Genomic DNA, 22,565 nt, shown 5'->3' with positions numbered 1-22,565 from the left:
ATTTGATCAAAATACCATAATAAAGGAAAGTTATTTTAATTGGCTTCCTACAGTATTAACCCAGCAGTTCCTTTTTAAATTTGTGGTTTAGATTATTTGAAAATATACTTATTTCGCTTGTCGTTCCTATTACGTTTGCACTCTATTTTAGCGGTCATAGTACACATCCATAGTATAAACAAGAGAGGAAGGGAAAAAGCATTATTTTGTTATTGTAATACCGGTAGAAGTGCAAAAATATCTTTCAGTTTCGCTTCTTTAAAATATTATGTCTTTTTGTATATGTATAAAATTATAAATAAATTCTCTGCTCTTTAATTGTATAATAATTACCTTTAATTAATTGTTAAACCAAAAAAATGTATTTTATTATTCTTCTTTTAATTGTGACATAAAATACTATTTTATTTAAATTTTATAAATTAAAACAAAAGTGTGTAGTCGACACAATTTTAATATTATTTATAATTTTTTTTTTTAATATATGACATTAATAAAATCGAGTTACCATATCAATTTAATAGAGAGAATTTGAGTATATTTCCGAAGAGAGTAAATGTTTGTTATATATAAAAGCTTACTGTTTTGCAAAGAATTTCCGTTATTTTTAAGTTCATAGCAAATTTAATAAAATAACGTTACATCATTTGATACGTTCACTATTAAACGTTAAAATTTTGAAATTTTTTTCCAGCAAATAATAAGATTATTTTTATACCCACTACCAAAAAAGAAATATTGGTCATAGACCCAGAAATTCTGGGTCCTTATCTTTAACTTTAACAGTCATAACTATTTTAAAAATAAGAGTATAACAATGAAATTCGGCGCAATTAAGTTTTAGAGCCAGAAGCTCTGTACCAAATTCTATGAATATCGGTACATAATTAACCCCAAATAAAGTCCCCTTTAGAAAATGACTTTAACGCCCATTACTGGGTTAAAAATACGAGTTGAAATTGCGATGAAATTGGACATAAGTAAGTTTCCTCTGAGCCAAAATCTCTGTACCAAATTTTAGGATCGGTCCATAATTGACTCTAAACCCCATATAAGGTGCCTTTCAGAAAATTACTTTAACGCTCATTACTGGCTAAACATAAGTATAGCAATGAAATATGTAAGAGGGTTTCCTACGAGCTAAAATCTCTGTAGCACATTCTATGAGGATCGGTCCATATTTGACCCTACACTCCATATAAGGTCCCGCTCATTACTGGATAAAAAAATTCGAGCATACCGATGAAATTCGTCATAAAAAAGTTTCTTACGAGCAAAAATCTCTCAAAAACAAATTTTTTGAGGATTGGTCCATAATTGACACCACATATAAGCTCCATTCCAAATATCAAACTGTCCTTTTACGACATACGTTTTGATGGTGAGAAAACACTCAATAAAAGTGAATTTTATTTCAAAAAATCTGAGGTCATTTTACCGTATACGTGATCGCATAAGGTTTCGTATCGAAAAGATATTTCCAAATTGAAATTAAACTAAAAAGCTTAATATTTCTTGTTTGATATCGAAAAACTTCATCTAAATAGCAAAATTAAGAAACATTTTTCTTAATTACCTATGCCGTAAATCGGCCCGTGATGTTAGGTGAAAAGTACGGTGTTTGGGCCATGGTTTTTAGGGGAAAATTTTGTTTTTAGATCAAAAATTTCTTTTTTATTGAATTTTAGATGGAAAACTGGTTTTAGAGAAACTACTGGTTTTTAGATAAAATACTGTTTTTTTAGAGGAAATCTGTTTTTAGGCGAAATACTGCCTTTTAGGGAGAAACTTATTTTAATGTGATAATACATTTTTAGGTAAATAATTTCAGGCTTGAGTTCAACTTCTATTGAATTTTAAAGTATTTTCAATGCATTATCAAAATTTCACTATAAATTTGGACTTACAAACATGTGTCCTTATAACTGTATATTTCCCATTCAATAAAACAACTCTTTTTTTATTATTTATATTTTGTTTAAAATATTCCTTATTAAATATTTAACTTTATTACCATGCGCTAAATTCTATAAAAAATTATAATTACAAATGTAAATTCTTTTTTAAAAAAATTAGCAATACATTCATATTTTTTTTGTTCATTTAAAAAAAGTAATCGCTTAAATTTAAATACAATATTTTACAAATTTGTTTTTTCTTTCCTCAGCAAATGTAAATTTTCTTTGTAAAAAATATACAATTTCTTTCATTTAAAAAAAAAAATTCAAAATTGACAAATTGTTCGTTTTAAATTAAATGTGGTGGTAATAAAACACAAAATCACAGCATTACTTTAATAAATATTTATATATAATAAATGAATAATTTAAAATCTATTGTGATTTTTCTTTTTTTTTATAATAATTTAGAATATGCAGTTTAATATTATAATTATTTAAAAAAAATATATATATATATAAATATATAATTTTTATGAACATTTGGTTAAAACCTCACAGAGGTAGTATGTTTGTTTAATGGAAACTTACTGATAATATTTTGTTGTATAAAAAAATGATTTGTATAAAATATGACAATTTAAAAACTTAAAACAAAGTTAGTAGGAGTATGAACTAAATTTGTGAAAATATAACTAACCCTTTTTAACTTGTTTTGCTATTTTGAATTGATCAAAATTACAAAGAATACTAGACATAACCTTCATAAGTTTAAAAGACCCCATAAGACCAGGAAAATCCATACAATAAAAAATGAGCGAAAGTGAAGAATATTTTTATAATTTATCACAGTACATCGTTTTTTGTTCATTTTTTTCTTTGATTCAATGATATATGTTTGTATGCATATGTATGAATGATTGGATGAAATGTTGGTGTATCTTCTTCAGGTATAAATAAACCTTATTTTTTAGTTTAATTTTAAAATAAAGCCTTATACTTAGATATGTTGTAGATGGTATAAGATGTTTCAGTGGAAATTAGTTGAATTTGTTTATTATCAACTAATCAACAATTTTGTAACTGTAACCAGTTCTTTTATTTTCGAATACTGGTTGCGGTTATTATCATTGGTGTATTTAGATTGGCTGTAACCATTGAATTCATTGATTCCGATGTTGAGGTTCTATAGCCGCTACTATTTGTGCTAAGAGCAATCTGAAAATAATCAATAAAGATAAAAATGAAATATTAATAACAGGTTTATAAATTTAATAAGCATCATATATTTGAGTTATTTTTAAGTTAATCTTAGGGAACTCTGTCTTTAGATAATAGAATAGATCTTTCCAAAATGTTTGTTTTGTTATTAAGTTTGTTTGTGTTTTTGTTTCCCCATTGACGTAAAAGATTGTTTGGTTATTAGATCTGGTTTTATGGCGACATTTGATATATCAATTGATTATATTCATTTTTGCAATAGAATTGTAAATTTATTAACAGATTTAATACGAATTTATAATTTTGTTTACTTTATTTGTTGTATTAGACACTCATTCTCGAACTTTTGTTTAAATCACAACAAAAGAATTAAATTTTGATTTTAAACCGTAAAATGTTTTTGCGAGTGATTAATTTCAAATGAGTAAAAAACCACAACCGTTTGATAACTTTTTATTAGCACTGTATTATTAGAAGAAATCTTAAATTCTTTCACATTTCATTTATTATGGGAATGATTTTTTTTTTCAATAACACCTATTAATTGTCACAATTTTAAATTTGTTTACATACATATTTATCTTATTTACTTATGATTTATTTAAACAATGTGTTTTGTTTGTTTTTGATTAGAAATTAAAAACAAATTTGCGATCTTAAAACATGTTTTGAATTTTAAATAAAATAATTCAAACATAACTTATTGTTATTTTTTTCTTTCTCAAAGGCAAAGCTAAGACAACAATCTGTCAGCAATAATAAAATGTAACGCCAGATCTAAACCCTCCTGTTTTTTGACACGCGTTTACATAAGTAATGTCAAGACTTAATAATTCGTTAAAGGGAAAGTTGTATTTTTATAAATTTAATAAAAAAACTCTTTCTTTTAATAAGAATTGTTTTAAATATAATTTGATTTCTAATATAGAACTAAGAAACAATAGAGATTTTGTGTAAAATTCTACAAATAAACAGCCATAAATGGCAAAAATAACTTAAGTGACATTATTTATAATTAATTACTGAAATTAAATCGCATCTAAACGAAGTTTAAACAACTTTTTGCTTTTGTTCCTATGAAAAATGGATATGAAACAGTTGGTATTTTCCTTATTCAAAATACGTCTCATACATTTTATCGAAAACTTTGCAAATTTGTTAACAAAACTTAACAAAAAATAATTTCTTCTTTGTTCCTATGGAAAATGAAAATGAAACAGTCTCAAATTTCTTTATTTTTAAGAAAACATTTACAATTTCTAAAAAACTATTAAAATTCTTTAAAAAAATTTAACAATTTATAACTTTTTGTTATTGTTCCTATGAAAAATGGAAATGAAACATTGAGTATTTACATTATTTGTACAAAATAACATATGTTTTTTTTTTTTAAATCTGCCCAATATTTGTAATAAAGTCCTAAGAATTTATAACTTTTTGTTATTGTTCCTATGAAAAATGGAAATGAAACAGTCAAAATATGCATTATTTATACAAAAAACTTTTCAGTTTATGTAAAAATTGCCTTATTTTTTGTTATTTAGCAGTTAAGCTCTTTTTGCTGTTAAGTATATCGCATTAAATTTTGTTGTTGTCAAATGTCATTTGCGTAACAAATATTTATTCACATTTGAATGTGCTAAACGAGTATTTAAACATTATTAATATTCTTAAAGAGGGACAGACTGACTACATTTATGGAGAATATTAACTAATTTTAATAAATTTCAAACATACATAATTCATTCAATTCTAAATTGTTCATTTGGTCGCGTGTTACACAAATAAACACAAACAAAAAGTGACTAAACAAAACACCGAACTAATAAATGAATCTTATCCGCCTCAAACATTTTTAAAAAAACAACTTCTAATAATAATTTAAAATGTTCACACGGAGGTGTGTGTACTATTAATATTTCAAAATTTTAAAATTTATTTGTTTTTAAACAACTCTTACCTGTTGTTCTTCGACGTCATCATCATCGTCATCTTCATCGGTTGTTGTATTGGAATTTGAACTGTTGTCTGTCTTGAGTTCATCGACGCAGCAATTATTATTGCCTTGACAACACGATGAAGAGGAATTGCGACTTAAAGTCAAAGTGGCAGTATCACTATCATTGCCCTCATCACAGGAACTAGAATCCGAGCTGGATCCGAGTGCGGGCTCTAGTTCCAAAGCAAATGAACCTCTTTTAGAGTGTAAATTATTGGGCAGTTTTTTGAATGAAGGTTGTAGTTCCGTATACAAATTACTGGTTTCATTAGACGTACTCAGAATGACGTTGGATTTTTCATTCTTTTCCAACAATTTCAATTCACAAGGCTTGTAAACACCATTCTGATTGGCCTGTATTAAATTGGCACGACCATAATTCAACTCCAAGAGATGAGATTTTTTCGCCAACGAAGACATTTTCAGAGTAGCTCTTGTTATAGCATAGATGAGTAAAGTTAAACCAGCTAAAAGTCCACCCCAAAAGCCTAAGGGTTCAATGTAGGGCAAATAATTCAAATAGAAGTTGAATCTATTGTCTAGACTTTCGGGTAATTTAGGCATCATCTGTAATATAAATAAGGATAATAATTAAATATTGCATTTTGATTTATAGTTGAATATTATATAATACTTACAATTTCAAACCATAACATGGGCACGGTTAAGTGACTAAAACGTTTAACACGGCTATAGGCAGACAAATCATGGAAATGCATATTGATTTGTACTTTAACCGATAAGGATAAAGGTAAACCAGATTCCTAAAATGAAAAAAATATATATAATTAAATTAATAAATAATTTTTATAAAATTAAATAGAAATCAACTTTTGAAAAATGCTACATAGTAATTACTACAGCAGTTAAGTAATTTCTGGTTTTAAACAATTTAGCCTTTGCTCTAATTTACTATTAACATTTAAATGTTTTATTGGGGAAACAACAAAAATATAGGTCAGCGGAAAAAATTTTTTTGAAAAGTCATACTTTTTTTCGACTTGAAGTGAGAATTTCAAGTTTAAGTTTTTTTATAGTTTTCATACAACAACAGGAATTTTGTGCAAACATGAACATTTTCGCACATTTACTTAAAATATTTCATGTTTTTTTTTTTCAAAAAATTTCATTGTTGATTTCAAAACTAAACAGCAGCAGCTATGTTTATAGCTTAATTACCCATTTCTCATTGTACTCATCGAAGTATCAATATAATTGTTACAAAATATTATAACACGCGTTCTATTTGATTGATTAGTATGTATGTTGAGGTTTCAAACAGCTGGTAATTAAATAATTGTTTTAACATACTATTATTAAAACAAAATTGTTTTTAATATGAAATATATGCTTGTAAACACTTTATTGGCATTAATGCAAAAAAGCCATTAATAAAATATATAGGAAAATAATAAATAAATTAAGCAGAAAATTGTTTTTTTTTTAGCTAATAAACAATAATAAAACAACATTTAGAAATTTTACTAATTGCAAAAACTGCATTTAGAAAAAAAAAATAACTATAATACTGCGGAAATAAACATCTAAAACATGTCAATAATTTTATAAACATTAGACATATAAATTATTTAAAGTTTTAGTTTTTTTTTAATTTATTCATTTAACTGCTATTACTAGTATATATTTAATTATAATATAGTGTTTTAATTAGAATTATTATATATTTATTTAAAAAGGCAAAGCAATTGCTTTCTTTACTGTGTTCACACCTACATACTTAAAAGTATAAGCGTGTGAACATGTAGGAATTTTTTTTTTCCAAACGTACTATTTAAATATAGTACTTTATAATTATGTATCAATAGTACTTAATTGATCTGGAAAGATCTGTAGTAAATAAAAGAGGAAATTTAAAACTGTTATTAACAGTTAAAACTGAAAATGTGTTAAGTCTACTTTACAATAGTTTTTAAAATTTGCACTCTAAACTAAAGGGACAAAGATTTTGTGGAAAAAGTGCTTAGTATAAAGCTTTGTTGATATTTATAAATGTTTTTAATTATGGCTGTAAATATTTTAATTTGTTTTTCCAGATTTTAATTAAAAATCTAGAAAATTTTAATATCTAGAGTTTTCTATTATTATTATAAATCAATCAATAATTAAGTCATTTATCAATCAATTTAAAATTTATAATTTATTTGTTTAAACTATAACATTATTAAAACAATACTAATTATAAAACAATACAAATAAGAAAAAATCCTTTTAATTAAAAATGCTTTGAACTTGTCTTAACTTAATAATTAAAGTAAATGAATTAATTGTTTTTTATAATTATAGCAAATTCCATAGAAATAATAAATATTCAAAAGTTTAATGAATTAATTTTTTTCTCACTTAAACAAATAAAATAATTTAAATTAAATTAAACAGAACAATAAAATTATGAATGAAAAGTTTTGAAAACATAGCTTAACCGGATGCAGTAATTTAAATTATAATTGCAAATTTTCAAAATTCAATTCTAAACTTCTAAAGGTTAAGCATGCAATTATTTAAATTTTGTGTAATAAAACAAAAAGAAAAAACATTTTCCTTCCGCTTTAGATTCCTTTCGAAATTATTTAAAGTTATAAATTTTAAAATGTTAGTGTCCGGTAATAAAATTAAAAAAAAAACACAACAAATAAAACGAAAACTGTTTTGTGTTATTGACATGACTAACCTTTCGTAATAGCACTTAGCTGTTCTGCATTTCGATAAGGAATTGTTTGAGTTTAATAATGATGATTCTTGGCTAATTATTATGCATAACAATTGTTATGATGTTGATGACAAAACACATGTTTTTTTTTTTGTTATTATTAAACATTGCTTCATTTAAAAAAAATAAACTTTTCCACACTAAATATTTTCCATATTAAATGAGTATTAAAAATCTGCAGTATTTTTTCATTTTTATAATTATTAACAATTTATTGATAAAGGAAAATTACACTTTTAGTTTCTAGGAAATTGTTTTTGAATCATTAACTCATTAAAAAGCACAATTTCTTAATAAAAAAACAGCAATTACTTTTGTTTTTAAAATTTAAAACGTTGACATTATTTATTTACTTAAGACTTTTTTTTATAAATAGTTTTAATAGTTCTTTATTTTGAAAAATAAAATGTCTCATAAAAAATTCCCACAATTAACAAATTGATAAATCAACCAGATAATACGTGATTATTTCAAAAAAACAGAACAATTATACATACTAACGCATTTCATTAACTACTCCTATCAAACGACTCCACACTCTACTAATGACTTGCAAATACTGATCTATAAAATGTTTTGCTTCCTTTTCCATGAAACCTCTCTAAATCTCTGGCAGATGAGTTAGATGGCTATAATATAGATTTAATCAAACTTGCTGTTTTGCATTTCAAAACTATTAGTAATACTTTATACTAAAGTGAATCCTATTGTTATTCAAGACGCAACACAAATGATGTCAGAAATCGCAAACTGATGTTTGTGTTAGTTTTTTTTAAATAAAATTTTAAAAAGTACTTTTTATTTTAACCAAAAAATTTTCCACCCATAAATTGAATGCGCACGCAATGACAAATCATACAAAACAAACCGCATGTTTTATTTTTAAACAATTTTTGAAATTGAAATTCTTTTAACATAAATGGGAGTAATAAAATGTTGTTTAATAGCACCATCGATTATTTTTGGACGAAAAAAAAAAATGTTATTTATTTATGCTAATTATGCATTAAGTGTTTGAGAATATTAGTTTTTGATTTTTATTTATGATCTAATTAAAGTTTACGGATTTTACTCTATAATAAGAATCGAAAAGGACGTTCGTTTTAGAATATAAATAAAAGTTTGATGTCTCAACTTAGTTTCTATTAATCTAAAGCTTAGTTCTCAAACTTGTTAAGTAGCTTTTTAAACTATGTTTAGGAAAAACAAAGTTGAAGCCGTTTTAAAAATCTTTGACTGATGAGTCATTAAACCTAGTCACTAGTTGCCTTCAAAATTGTCCATAAAAATGTTTCTTTACACTCTAAGAAAATAAGCTAATTTCAGATTGTGAACAAAAATTCGAAATCGAGAAGAATAAAGTGTTTAAAATGAACTTGAATTTAACATAAATTAAAAGAATTTAAACACTTGATTTCTATGGTGCCATAAAACATGTATAATAGTACTTTTTGGTACTAAAAAGTTTGTCATTTTCAAGACTAGTTGCATAATATTTATGTTGAAAAAATTACATACCATTAAAATTTCAGTATTTGCACTTTATTTAAAATTCTCCCCAAAGTCAAATAACTTATAACCATAGGCTAAGAGTAAAGCCAAAAGTGAAGGGAACCACAAATAGTTATTTTGTAATTTAATTAAGTTCTTTTAATAAATTATGCAGCAATTAACTTTAATCAAAGGGTTTTTAAAGTAAATTTGCAGAATAGCAACGAACTTCTACGTAAAACAGGCAACTGATACAAATGATCATTGATCAATATGTTTTAATAAAAGTGTTTTTGTTATTATAAAGTAATTTAATTGCTTGTATTGATATTGTGTCAGAGAACAACATATATGTACATCATTAAACTTACAATAACACTTAACTGCAAAAAAAAAAACTTAAACTAGTTATTGCTGTTGTTTTTCAAAACTACAGAAGCAAAACTGACCAACTTATGCATTACACAAGTAATGCAAAATTCTATATTAAAATATTAAACAATTCCACTATAAACTGAAAGATATTTTTTTTAAATAAAAACTTAGTCTATTTTGCTTATTAGCTTTAGTTTGCTACTGTTTTTTTTTTTTTTGTCACTTACCGGTTGTACTATAAATTCCGATGAATGTTTCTCCTTATCGGGTGTCAAACCAGTTACATTTTCTTGTAGGCCAGGATCAGCATCCATAAAATGTGGTAAACTCAATGAAATGGGAAAACCGTAATAACAATCAGTGACGTCAATTAAACCCTGAGGTTGACAGTAGCCTTTAAGGAAAATATAATAAATAATAAATATTAATACACACAAATAGAATGTATTTACAAGTAAATACTTAAGTTAGTTAATTAATAAAGTGAAAGGAATCTTTGTTATTACAACTTAACAACAACAATTACAATAACATTATGAGTCACAGATTGTAATGGAAATTTTCTTATTTACTTAATAAATATTGAAAATAGTATAAATAAGTAATTTATTGGGGTAGGTAAAGTTATTACAAATAGTTCAGTTTAAGTATTATGCGTAGATCGGAATGTAGGTATTTTTAATAGAATAAGATACGAATGACGTGATAACGAAATTTAAGTTGTAATTTATGACATGGAAGGAAACACGGTCTTCAAAGAGCTAAAAGTTTGTTTGGTACTTTTTTTGGTTATTTGGGGTAACTTTTTAATCTTTCAAAGATTTAAAATCCTTTACTTCCTGTATATGCTATAATTCCACTATTTTTACTAAAACTTTAAAAAAGTAGTAAAAAAACTGTACTCCTATGTTTAACAACAGTACTTTTCACCTATTTTCTAAGGTATTTTATATTGCTCTAGGGTATTTTATATTCATGTTGGCCGACTGTAACAATTTTATTAACAATTTTGCTTGTTATTACACTTTATTTTTTTTAACAAATACGCCCCTTTTGCTTTTAAGTGAATTTTTCGTTTTGTTTTGCTTTTCACTTACAGTGTCATTATCATGATCAAAATACCGTTTATTTTTTTTACTTTTTGTTTTAATGACTTTGTTTGCGTTTATTTTTTTTAAGAACAACAGCAAAACAAACACGATTTACTGTTGTTGTAGTAAGTTAAAAAACGATAAATTATTTTGACGTCACTTAAGTGAAGTTTTATGGAATTTTTTCTTTCGGTCAAAAAACAAAAATTATAAATCACGTTTAGTTAAGCTTAATAAATAAACAAAAACATATAGAATATGTAACATTTTATGTAAAAATTAACCCTTTAAAGAACTCGCCATAGAAATGTTCATGAAATCATCATCTAATATTTAATTTGTCTAGTCATGTAAATTATTATTAATTTCCTTAAATATTATATGTCTATACATCTAATTACTTTTAACAAATGGTCAATTTTGTTTAATGTTTTCATTTCAGTCAAGAGAATTCAACTTTATTCATTTATCATTATTTTAATAAGAATTCTATTTTTTTTCTAACATTTACTAAACGTTTGAATACTATTATTTTATAAAACAAAACTGCAATTAACATTTTAATAAGGGTTATAGAATATAATAGAACAAAAAAATATGAATTTATTATCACAGTAAGTAATACTACTACTGCTTACTCTACTATTATTAATCAATCTAGAAAAAACATATTGACGAAATAGTTAAGATTGATTAAGTTTTTAATGAATTGTAATTAAATTTAGCAAATGAATTAATTTATTCATTTTATTATTTGTTTAAGCGTGCTTATGACAAGGGTGATGAAAGGTTAGTTTAAAATTTTGAATGAAAGTTCACAACATCACCAGACTTACCATGTCTACAGAAGCATTTGTTTTCAGGATTAATGCGTCCATTATCTAAAGCGTTTTCTTCAAAGATATATTTGTAGCCAGACAAACTGCCCACATTGATGCGTTCCTCACCGCTTCTATGCTGTTATGGTAACAAAAAAGTAAAGCTAAATGAGAAAAATATTTAAGACAATAATGTATTAATAATATTTACCAAGTTAATGGGACGGCACATGCTTTTGCGGAAGAATTTTATAGAATCATTGGGCTGTATGAAACTGGGAAACTTAACACCATCCGAAGCCATTTCAATGTTACTGCAATGATCTCCCTTCCAATGGGTCAAATCTTTTTTACCCATATAGGTAGCATAAAGACCAGAAACATTAGCATTAGGCACACCAGTATGGAAAGTTTCAAAATCATTATCAAAATCATACATCTACAAAAACAATAAGAAACATTAATATATACAAATTTGAAAGGAATAAAGCTATAAAACTTACTCTATCTATAAGGCCCACTTTATCGAAATGTATCCAATTTGGTAAGAATTTATTACCCAATGTCGTTAAGGTGGTGGCATAACCAAACATAAACTCTCGAGCGGTCATGCGCACAATGGGCTGTGAATTTTGTGTCATAAAGAGACTATTTAAACCAATGCGTACAAAAAATGATTTGTCGGCTGTTAGATGTGATATGGCCTGTAATTATTATTAAAAAAAAAACAAATTAAAATGCCGTAATATTTGATTGATTTATTAAATAATTATCTAAATAATTTTTCCTTAATTAATAAGCTTTTAACGCTGTTAAACAATTATAATAGTTTATGTTTTATTTATATACAATTTTACTAGCTTAATTACGTTATTTGAGTGAGTTAATCGCTGCTATAAATTATCTATAATATTACCATCTAATCAAATTGTTCTAAATATTTCCAGAGAATTTGTTATTGCTAGCAACAGCCAGACTATTTGTTTATTTAATTTCTTTTTAAAATTGTAGCAAGATTAAAAGTTAAATGAACGATCATTTTATAAATTCCCTTTAATAAATAATATTCCACTAGTACATATGGCTAAATAAAACTATAGATTTTTATTCATCATAGTATAAATTAATAATTAAACGCTAATCAATTGTATAATGTTCACAAGTCATGTTTGTGTCTTAGGTCTTTTGTTTATTGTTGTGAGTAGTTAATGGGGGGAAACTTTAAAAGGTATATTAAAACAAAAAATGTTTAATGAAAACAAAAATGTCAAATACTTTAAAGAAATTCTTAAAATTTTCAAGTTTAAACCTTTAATTAACCTTTCATTAAATTGTCTGACATGGCTGCTAAAAATAACACAAGTAACAGGTATTTTTTTATAACATTTATATTATATGTAAGTAATTAATTTTCCATTATATTCATATTTATTATAATCATCATATTTTCGCTATAGCTTTATAAATATTCGTTATTAATTTCTGGCTAATTAGCTATAGCATTTTTTTATTGCTTATCGAAGATTGATTACAAAAACTATTTGCTTGATTGCAAAAAAAACGATAAAAAAGCACAATGTAACAAAATTATGGAAAAGACTATTAAAATTGCTTTTTATTTAATTAAGTTTTAATATAAGTTAATAAACTTATGAAATTGAATGCTAAGTATCAAAAGTAAAAGTTCAATAAAATTAACTTGTTTCGTTTTAGCAAATTCATGGGGGAATTAAATATAAAGAATATAAATTATTTCTTTAATATCCCGTTGCAAAAAGCAGTTTGGTTTTATTTGTTTATCAATTAAACAACTTAATTTTGTTTATTATTAGTGTTTAAAGGAATGCTAGACATGATTTTAAACTGGTTTTCTAACCAATCTTAAAGTTCAATTTTAAGCTGATGACCCATTTATAAAAAAATACGGATTTTTTCTAAAATAACAAATTAAGGAAAGTTTTAGAAGAAATTAATATAAACAAAACAAAATAAAATATTTTAAAGCAACAACAATATACGTAAAATAAGAGGAATTTTTTTAAATCTTTTTAATATTATTATTATTATTTGTCAATTTATTATTTAAAGACCTGTAAAACTTCCCTTTCATTTTCAAAACAATTGTTTGTAAGAGTGTTTGTAACGCAAAGAAATTTCTTGAATCTTTTTTTATACATTTTAATCTTTTTTTTTTGCTGTAAATTTATATGCAAACTGACGTCAAAGTTTAATTATTTTTAAAACAAATTTAAATAACAACAATTTTTTTGGCAGTTTATTAATTAATGTTTTTTTTTTTTTTTGTATAAAACAAGTCGAGTTTGTTTTTCATTATAAACAGTATGAGACAAAATAATTTAAAACGATACATTAACAATTCATTTATTGTGTTTTTGATATATAAAATTAATATATTAAATAAATTATTTAAATACGCAATTAAGTACTGGATTTTATTTGTAAACATTTATAAGAAAATAAAGAAATTTTTAGCTTCCTTAAGTTGTTGTAACTAGTTTCCCGGGTTTCTATAAACAATAAAAAATAATAATAAAATAAAAAGAATTTCAGACCTATCTTAACATTAGAATTTCAAGTATTTATGTTGTGATATGTAAAGTAATTTAATAACAAGTTTTTAAATAGTTTATTGCCTGTATGAGGTTTTTTTTTTAATTTATGATTGGTATTTGAAACGTCAAATTTTGAAATAAATTTATATGGTTTTCTATAAAAACTTTTCTAAGTTTAAGAGACTATGGGATTGATTTTTACTACTTTAGTTTTTTCTATTTACAAATATAAACATTTAATAAATTGTTTGTAAAAAAATACTAAAATTATTAATCGAGTCCCACTTGGTGATATATTTTTATCATATTCTAATAATATTATTAATTATATGTAATCTTAAACATTTCCTTTAATCAACAGCTGTTTTTGTACCGTAAACGCTTCAAATGTTAAATGTTATTTTTCTCACAATATATCATTAGTTTGTCATTTGTTTTTCCCTGAGTGTATAACTTTGATTATTTGCTGTTTATTGTCAGCAACAATAAAACTATTATAAGTTAAATATTTAACAGCAAATACTTAAAACAAACAGTTTTAACTAGTAATTTTAACGATACTGTTATAATATTTAAACTTATACTCACAATACAGTTGTTTAAGTTCATCTAAATATTTGTTTAAGCATACATTTCTAAATGTAAATTTGTTCTATTAATACTAAAACTACTAGTTTGACTTAACCGTGGGTGTAAAGAAAGGGGGAAGTAAATTAAGTTAATTGAAACTAGAATTATAAAAAAAACATAACTTTTTACTTTGACGTATGCACATAGTTAACAGATTAATAATGTGCATGCTATTTTATTCTAAAATTTACATATTATATCCAATCTAAATAGAAGCAAAAGCAGCAAACTCCACTTTTGTCATTTTTAAAATAATAACATTTGCTAGATTTTGTTTATCGCCTAATAGGTCTTAATAGGTTAATTTCTTAAAAAAATTGGAGTTGGCAGCCTTTGTTTCTATAACTCCTCATTATGAATGTATTAGGGAAACAAAAATATTTTGCAAAAACTACAAAAAAAGAAGGCTTGTCTAAAAGCCGAGTGCTGCTTAACTTATTGTTTTGTTATGAAATGGAAAAAAAAATATATTCATACTACACACATACAAACTCTATACTATTCGCTGTTTATGTATGTATTTGAAAGTTAGATTCATATAGATGTGTTTATACTTTAGTAACGTTTATTGACCCAAACATTGTTATTTTTTTTTTTTTATTTTTCGTTATAACTTTATGTGTTTGTGTGTGTGTATGTTTTTAGTATTGTATAAATTTAAATCTTATTTATATTGTGACAGCTGTCTACAGTATAAAAACAAAAACATGTGAAAATCACGCGATTTATTTAAAGTAATGTAAGTAAATTTCTAAGTAGATTTTTTGAACATTATAACTAATTGAAAAGACAAATATTGTTAAGATTTAAGAGAAAAAAGGATAATAGCAGGATTTTCAACATTGTTTATCTATCTAAATTTATCTCTAATATGTTTCTTTTTTATTATTTCTCTTTTACTTACCAACATGGCAATATTAACCATTACAACTTCATCGTCTTCTCGCCGGCCTTCTGACAAATGTTCTTGCCACACCAAAGGATGACTTGGATTGGTGGAGACAGTATTGTTGTCGTTAAATGTAATATTTTCATGAGTCATAAGTTCTCTGTAAACAGATAAAAAAGCGAAAACCAATTAAAATAAGTGGGAGGAGTTTATTATGGAAAAACAGTTGTAAATCTATAATTTATGCCTATAAAATGCGTATAATAAAAAATATTTAACTATTAACTAAACTGCATATCGAAGTTGTTGACCTCAAATATATTGTTTATTATTTCCAGCATTCTTAAATAAATTTTAATAAAATACCTAATATCAAAACTTACTTGTAAACATAAGGACCCACTTGTTCCACATTCATTTTTTCACGTCCCGCCAAAAAAGCCTCAGCATTGGTAATATTAAATAAATAGACTTTTATATATAAATCCACTGGAGGTTTAGCCCATAAATTGAAAATTTCACCATTTTCCGCCATAACTAGTTTCTGTAATGAAATCATAAAGAAAAAATTATTGTGGAGTTCATAACATGTGTTGTATTATAGTATAGTGGTAAGATAAACATATCATACAACAATACAATATACAATTAATGTCGTATAGTTGTATATTTATAAATATTTTTCAAAATTTACAACAATACTTTATTAACTCTAAAATTTTCTTACCCAATTGAATATCAAATCATAAGGATGAAAGATTTTTACTAAAACTGCAGTACATATGGCTAAAATACCCACAGCTAATAGTAGAAATGCACCTGTAATTAAAAAAATAGAAAAACAATTTTTTTTTGTTACTAAAAATTAATTACTTTGTTTTGTTGATTTTATAAAGAATTTTGTTAAATTAATTCTAACTTCTAGTTATTACAAGTTTAAGTTTAAAAACAACTTATTTTCCTTGAACTCTTTGTCAAAGCAGTTTTTCATTCTAAGCGAATTCTGCACATTATCTAAAGTTTATTGGCCTTTGGGGGGAAAAAATAAATATATACACAACATAAACAATTTCTAGAATTTAATCTTGTTTCAGTTGTTACAACAGTTTAACGCATTTTTTTTAAAATATTTTTTTTTTTTCGAAAAAATTCCATAATTAAGAATTGTTTAGAAAATAGTATTTAGGTTAAAAGAAAAATAAGAGATTTCATAGTTTGAAAATAAAGCCTAAAATATAACGATTGTTAAGCATAAATATTAAAGAATTTTTAATAAGTTTTAAAATTTTATTGTTATAATCATTTACTAGCTAAATATATGTAAATACCCGGCAGCTCTTGGTATGTTTTTGTTAGCCATTAAGGTTTTTATAGTAAAACAAAGTATAGAGACCTCAAACAAGGGCTCGAAGTACAATAGTTTCCAACAAATTTACTTGTTTTAATTGACAACTAATAAATACTTAAATATTCTAAAATATTTAAAAGATTTCATACATTCTTAGTTCAATTAACTGAAAGTTGTATTAAATATTATTTTGTTTAACATTTTAAATAAGTTCAAACAATTACAAAAATTCTCTTAAAGTTATGTAATGGAAAATAGCGTTTAATTGACAATATTATAAAGTATAATACAATAACTGCAAATTATTTGTAACAGTTAAAAAAATCACGCCAAGACAGGTTGTTTATATTAATAACACTGTAAAATTAAATGTTTAATTACATTTAAGAAATTTATCAAGAACAAATTGGAAAAATTAAGAAAATTTTTCTGTTTTCATTACTATACAAAAGCCTTCTTATGAGTTATTAAAGTGCAAAATTGGAAGTTGTAATTGGCCTCTCTGCTGAAACTGAAAATTGATAGCATCATTTGAGGTTTTTTATGTAGTTTTTAATGACCTAGAGGATTCTTAGTTATGCCTATATAAAGTATTGTAATACATAATTTTGTATTATAAAAAACCACAAGATTTTATTCTTAAAATAGTCAGCTGGATGTAATGTACACCATTTCCAGTTAAAATGTTTTATTATATTTTAAACCATTTAAAAAACAGTTAATTCTGGCTTGTTTGTCTATTAAACATTTACAAAACAGATTTTTTGGAGACAAAATTTAAAATATAATTGAACATTTTAAAAATGTAATTGAAAATTTCAAAAATATAATTGAAAATTTGAGAAAATACTTGAAAATCTGAAATGTAATTGAAAATATAATCGAATCTTTCAAAAATTAATTCAAAATATTTGATATGTAATTGAAAATTTTTGAAATGGAATTGAACATTTTTGAAATGTAATTGTAAATATAATCAAATATTTAAAAAGTAATTCAAAATATTAAAAATTTTTGAAATGTTATGGAAAATACTAAAATGTAATTGAAAATATTTTAAAGGATATAAATTACAATGAAAACTTTCTTAATTACAATTTTAAATTTCTGAAAAATTTCAAAAAATGGTGTATTGTATGAGTAAGTATGTAACAGAAAAAAACTTTAGCCCTTCTTCTGTTGCCTGACACAAAACTTAATGATAAAGCTGTGTTGCTACAGGTAGATGTAATTTGAAAAGAGAAAGGATTTGTATTTCAGCAAGTCAAGGTCTTTACAACAAGAACAAATAAAAAAGGTTCTAGAAAATTCCTGTTTTTGTTTTCTATGTAAAAGAAGAATACGCAAAAGAATTATAAAGATAAGTTTATGGGCCTATAGAAACAAAAAAGGAGTTGTATCACAAGACACTAGCTAATCAATGTATTACAAATATTTTAAAAAGAAACAAGTTGAAAAAACAACAAAATAACGACAAAATCTAAAAGCCTTTAAACAATAATTCTGCATTTAAAACATAGAACCAGTTTAAAAGCCGCAACAAAAGCTAGAACTTTTTTGCAAATTATAAATAATAATAAAAACAAAACTAAAATGAATGGAAATTTTTGTTAAATGCTTATAAAATATTCACGTGCTGTAAAAATATAATCTTGTATTGTATCTGCCAATGGAATATTTTAGAATATATTTAAGAAAAAAAGTTTATGCTAAAAAATTTGTTTTATGAAAATGTATAAATTAATTAAAGAAACTTAAAACAACTATTCTAAACTGCTGCTTATTGTTGCAGTCATTCATAAGTTTCAAATAAAATGTTTCCTTGTTTTTTGTGTTTATGAAAATAATTTTAATATATCAACTAACTAATAATTAGCTTTTTTGCATGTAAATTGCTTTTGATTTTTTTTTTTTTTTAATTTTTTAATCTTTTTTCTTTACTTTACAATTAAGAAACTGACACTTTATTTTATATTTACAATTCAAAAATGAAAATTATTCTAAAAGCAGGATATTGAATATCGATAACAAGGTCTCCATTAAACTGTAACAAATTAAAAACAAATTATTTTATAATTTCTTGAATTTCTATATAAACAATTTGCTATTACTTAATATATTGTAATATGTATTAAGTATTATGTAATATTTGTAACATATTTATTCTATATATAACAATAACAATTAAAAACTTATAGAATTTAATGCTATTCACTTAACGTTTATTCTACAATTAACAATAATTGTCAATATTTTACACCCAATTATGACGCATTTAATCCATTTTAGTTTATTGAACTAAAGTTATCTGGTTTTTTATTGCAACATTTATAAGACATTTAATTTCTTAAAGAAAAATGTTTATTAATTTTTTTATTTGAAATATAGAAGGTTTTTCTAGTTTTAGTTTCTAAAATTCCCCTTATTTTGTTTGTGTTTTAACACCTTAAACCGCAATAATGTTTATTTTTGAATTGCTAAACATTTGGACAAACAAATTGAAAAAAAAAATTGCCAGTTAATTACTTTAAATTAGAAATAAATTATAAACAGTTTTAGTGAAGAATTATTCTAGATGTTTAATGACTAATAGTGCATTAAAAAAAACTAAAACTTTATAACTTTCCAGCAAATCTTTGTTTTTTTAATGGGTTATTAAAATTCCTTAACACTCTCTCATGCAGTGACAAGTAGATTAGAGAAACTTTATTGTTAATTGTCGAAATACCTACGCATAGCTCTGTATCAGGGATGGACAATTTTCTATTGAAAATTTTCCAGGAAATTATGTTATAGCAAAAAAATGTTTATAAAAAATTCTGTTATACTAAACTTTTTAAATGAATTTTTTTATAAAAAATTTTAATTTTTTTATAAAAAATACTGCTGTACAAAAAATGTTCTTTAAATAGTTCTATTATACAAAAAATATTCTACAGAAAACTGTTATACAAAAAAATGTTCTTTAGAAAATGTTGTTATGCAAAAAAGTTTCCATAGGAAATGTTGTTATACTGAAAATTTTCCATAGAAATTCTGTTATATAGAATATTTTCCATAGAAATTCTGTTATACAGACAATTTTCAATAAAATTTTCTTAAAAAATTTTGTTCTACGATAGATTTTTTATAGAAAAATCTGTTATACAAAAATTTTTCTTTGGAATAAACTGTTATACAGAAATTTTTCTTTAGAAAATGTTGTTATACAAAAAATTTTCCATAGGAAATGTTGTTATACAGAAAATTTTTCATAGAAATTCTGTTATACAGAAAATCATTCATAGAAATTCTGTTATACAGACAATATTCCATAGAAATTCTGTTATACAGACAATTTTCAATAAAATTTTCTTAAAAAATTTAGTTCTACGCAAGATTTTCTATAGACAAAACTGTTATACAAAAAAGAAAATAGTTTCGAACATAACACTGCATTAAATAGGTGCTTCCTACATGTTATAAATTAAATAAAATCTTTGCAAAACCAATTTGCAATCATATAGACTTTTCCATCCCAGTTCTATATAAATATTTCAATTCATTATTCACGCTTGCAATCAATCACAACCAGTTACAGTTATTGTAGATACAAACAAATAAAAACGTTTCAGTAAATTATGTTCAATAAAAAAATATAGAGTCATATAAATAAATTAAAAAAACAAAATCTATGAGGTGATATTATTAGTAAACAATTAAATAATTAAATTTTAAATAATTTCCCAAAGAAATGCTTACTTTTCTGTTGAGAATACTGATTAAATTGTTGATTAACTTTATATTCCTTGGAAAAACGACGCGGACGAAAATAGAAATTTTCCAGAAAATCCTTTAAAGAATTACGTCTAAAACGTCTTCTTATAGTCATAATGGATTTTTCTTATTTATTATATATTTATATATATATTTTTTATATTTTACAACACAACAACACTAATTTTAACACAAAATCTTTTGCTCAAGTTCAAGATTAAGATTTTCTTGTTAAAAACGCAAATAAAATGTAATGTTATAATGTTGAAATTATTTTAAAAACTAAATTCGAAATAACTATTTGCTATAGAACAGAGCTTTAGAATGAGAATCTTAGAAACAAGGTGAATAATGCGTTTAACATTAAAACGAATTAACTGTCATTTATATGCAAAAAGAGTAAAAGAAATTATAAATATGTTACTATAGGAAACAATGAAAGAAAAAATTTTTTTGTTTTTGCAAAAACAAAATACACAATTTTTACAAATTCTTCTAATAACAAAAAGCTTTTAATAAAGTTTAGATGATCTTTTCTTTGCAAAAACAATTGAGAGGATGAATTTCTAAGAGACACGTGAAAAATAAACACATAAATAAATTTCTAATCAAGTGTTAAAACAAACATTTTTAAAAATTAAAGTGCGAATAAGGCACAACTACTACAAACAATGAATGAAAATAATTCAATATATTAAGAATTAATTAACCTTAATTAATAATTCGTTTTTTTCTTTTTTGGCTATGGCCTGTAGGTTCAAAACATGCTTATTTACTAAAAAGAGTCTTTGATTTAATTAGTTCTTTGTTAGTATTTATACTAAGACGTACTTTTTATTTAAATATTAAAAATAAAACTATTTAATTTTTTAAGCGGTTGAAATAACATTATTTGAATAATTTCACAATTCCGGCATAAATTAAGCAAAAATACAAATTATTTTCAAATGAACAAAATTACTGCTATATTTCTGTGTTTTTTTAACTTCTATTGTGAAATTATCTACAAAATATGCAAAAAGTAAAATTTCATTTATAGCTGCTGTAGCAGGTTTGGCTCTTAAGTCTTTTGTTTTTTTTTTTGTATAACAATAAAATGCAAAGAAAAACAACAACTTAAAAAATCATGACTTTTCAAATTTTTTCTAATGTTTATACTAATTTAACCAATAACTAACATAAATTGACATAAAATTAATTTAGAATGTATGATTGCAGCCATAAAAATAGAAAGACGAAAAACGATAAAATAAAAAAAAATTTGTTAAAATTTTTCAAACGTCATTTTATCTCTTATGTGTATGATAAAAGTACAAAAGTCAAAATGATTTTTGGTTTCTTTGCTTGATTTCTCATGTGAATCATTATTGGGAATTTTATTTCGCCTCAAATTCATAAGAGTTATTTTGCGAGTGTGTGTTTTTTTTTACAAAAGCAATTTGTATACAAACTTCTAACGATGAATTAGCAAAATTTTTAATAAAAAAAAAATCAAAAATATACATATTGGGATAAACTGGAATAAAACAGTTAAAGAAGCAAATAAATAATTTAAATTTATTTAACAAATAAGAAATAAATACTAATATTCACTATTCAACTCAGGGCACATGCTTTAGACAAGTTTCTAAGCAAAACATTTAATTATTTTTACGCATATTTTATCGTCTATAATGTGTTATAAAGAGCATTTGTTAATAAGTATATTTCTGCATATATTCATGTATTAATACAATTTCTGTAGCATT

At 24.1% G+C, this 22,565-nt stretch overlaps 1 protein-coding gene across 3 annotated transcripts in view; it reads right to left on the bottom strand.

The window, feature by feature from the left end:
• Window positions 1–2,340: 2,340 nt before the first annotated feature.
• Window positions 2,341–22,565, bottom strand: part of LOC119616316 (scavenger receptor class B member 1) — a 37,135-nt gene continuing 16,910 nt past the window's right edge. For 2 of the 3 annotated variants that reach the window (XM_037972667.1, XM_037972668.1), the window contains exons 2-11: window positions 16,441–16,532; window positions 16,097–16,257; window positions 15,729–15,873; window positions 12,125–12,325; window positions 11,833–12,060; window positions 11,640–11,760; window positions 9,940–10,106; window positions 5,757–5,882; window positions 5,080–5,685; window positions 2,342–3,116 (exon numbers count right to left, since the gene is read on the bottom strand). In XM_037972667.1, the coding sequence (XP_037828595.1) occupies window positions 2,997–3,116; window positions 5,080–5,685; window positions 5,757–5,882; window positions 9,940–10,106; window positions 11,640–11,760; window positions 11,833–12,060; window positions 12,125–12,325; window positions 15,729–15,873; window positions 16,097–16,257; window positions 16,441–16,532 (1,967 nt within the window). In that variant the 3' untranslated portion in view covers window positions 2,342–2,996. Of the gene's footprint in view, window positions 3,117–5,079; window positions 5,686–5,756; window positions 5,883–9,939; window positions 10,107–11,639; window positions 11,761–11,832; window positions 12,061–12,124; window positions 12,326–15,728; window positions 15,874–16,096; window positions 16,258–16,440; window positions 16,533–22,565 lie in introns of all 3 variants that reach the window. The other variant, XM_037972666.1, reaches the window with a different exon arrangement.

This window comes from Lucilia sericata, unplaced genomic scaffold (genome assembly GCF_015586225.1).
Source record: "Lucilia sericata isolate MDLA Ls3-8-SP2 unplaced genomic scaffold, ASM1558622v1 Contig000067F_arrow, whole genome shotgun sequence".
Taxonomy (NCBI): Eukaryota; Metazoa; Arthropoda; class Insecta; order Diptera; family Calliphoridae; genus Lucilia; species Lucilia sericata.
This window is presented reverse-complemented; position numbering and strand designations above follow the sequence as displayed.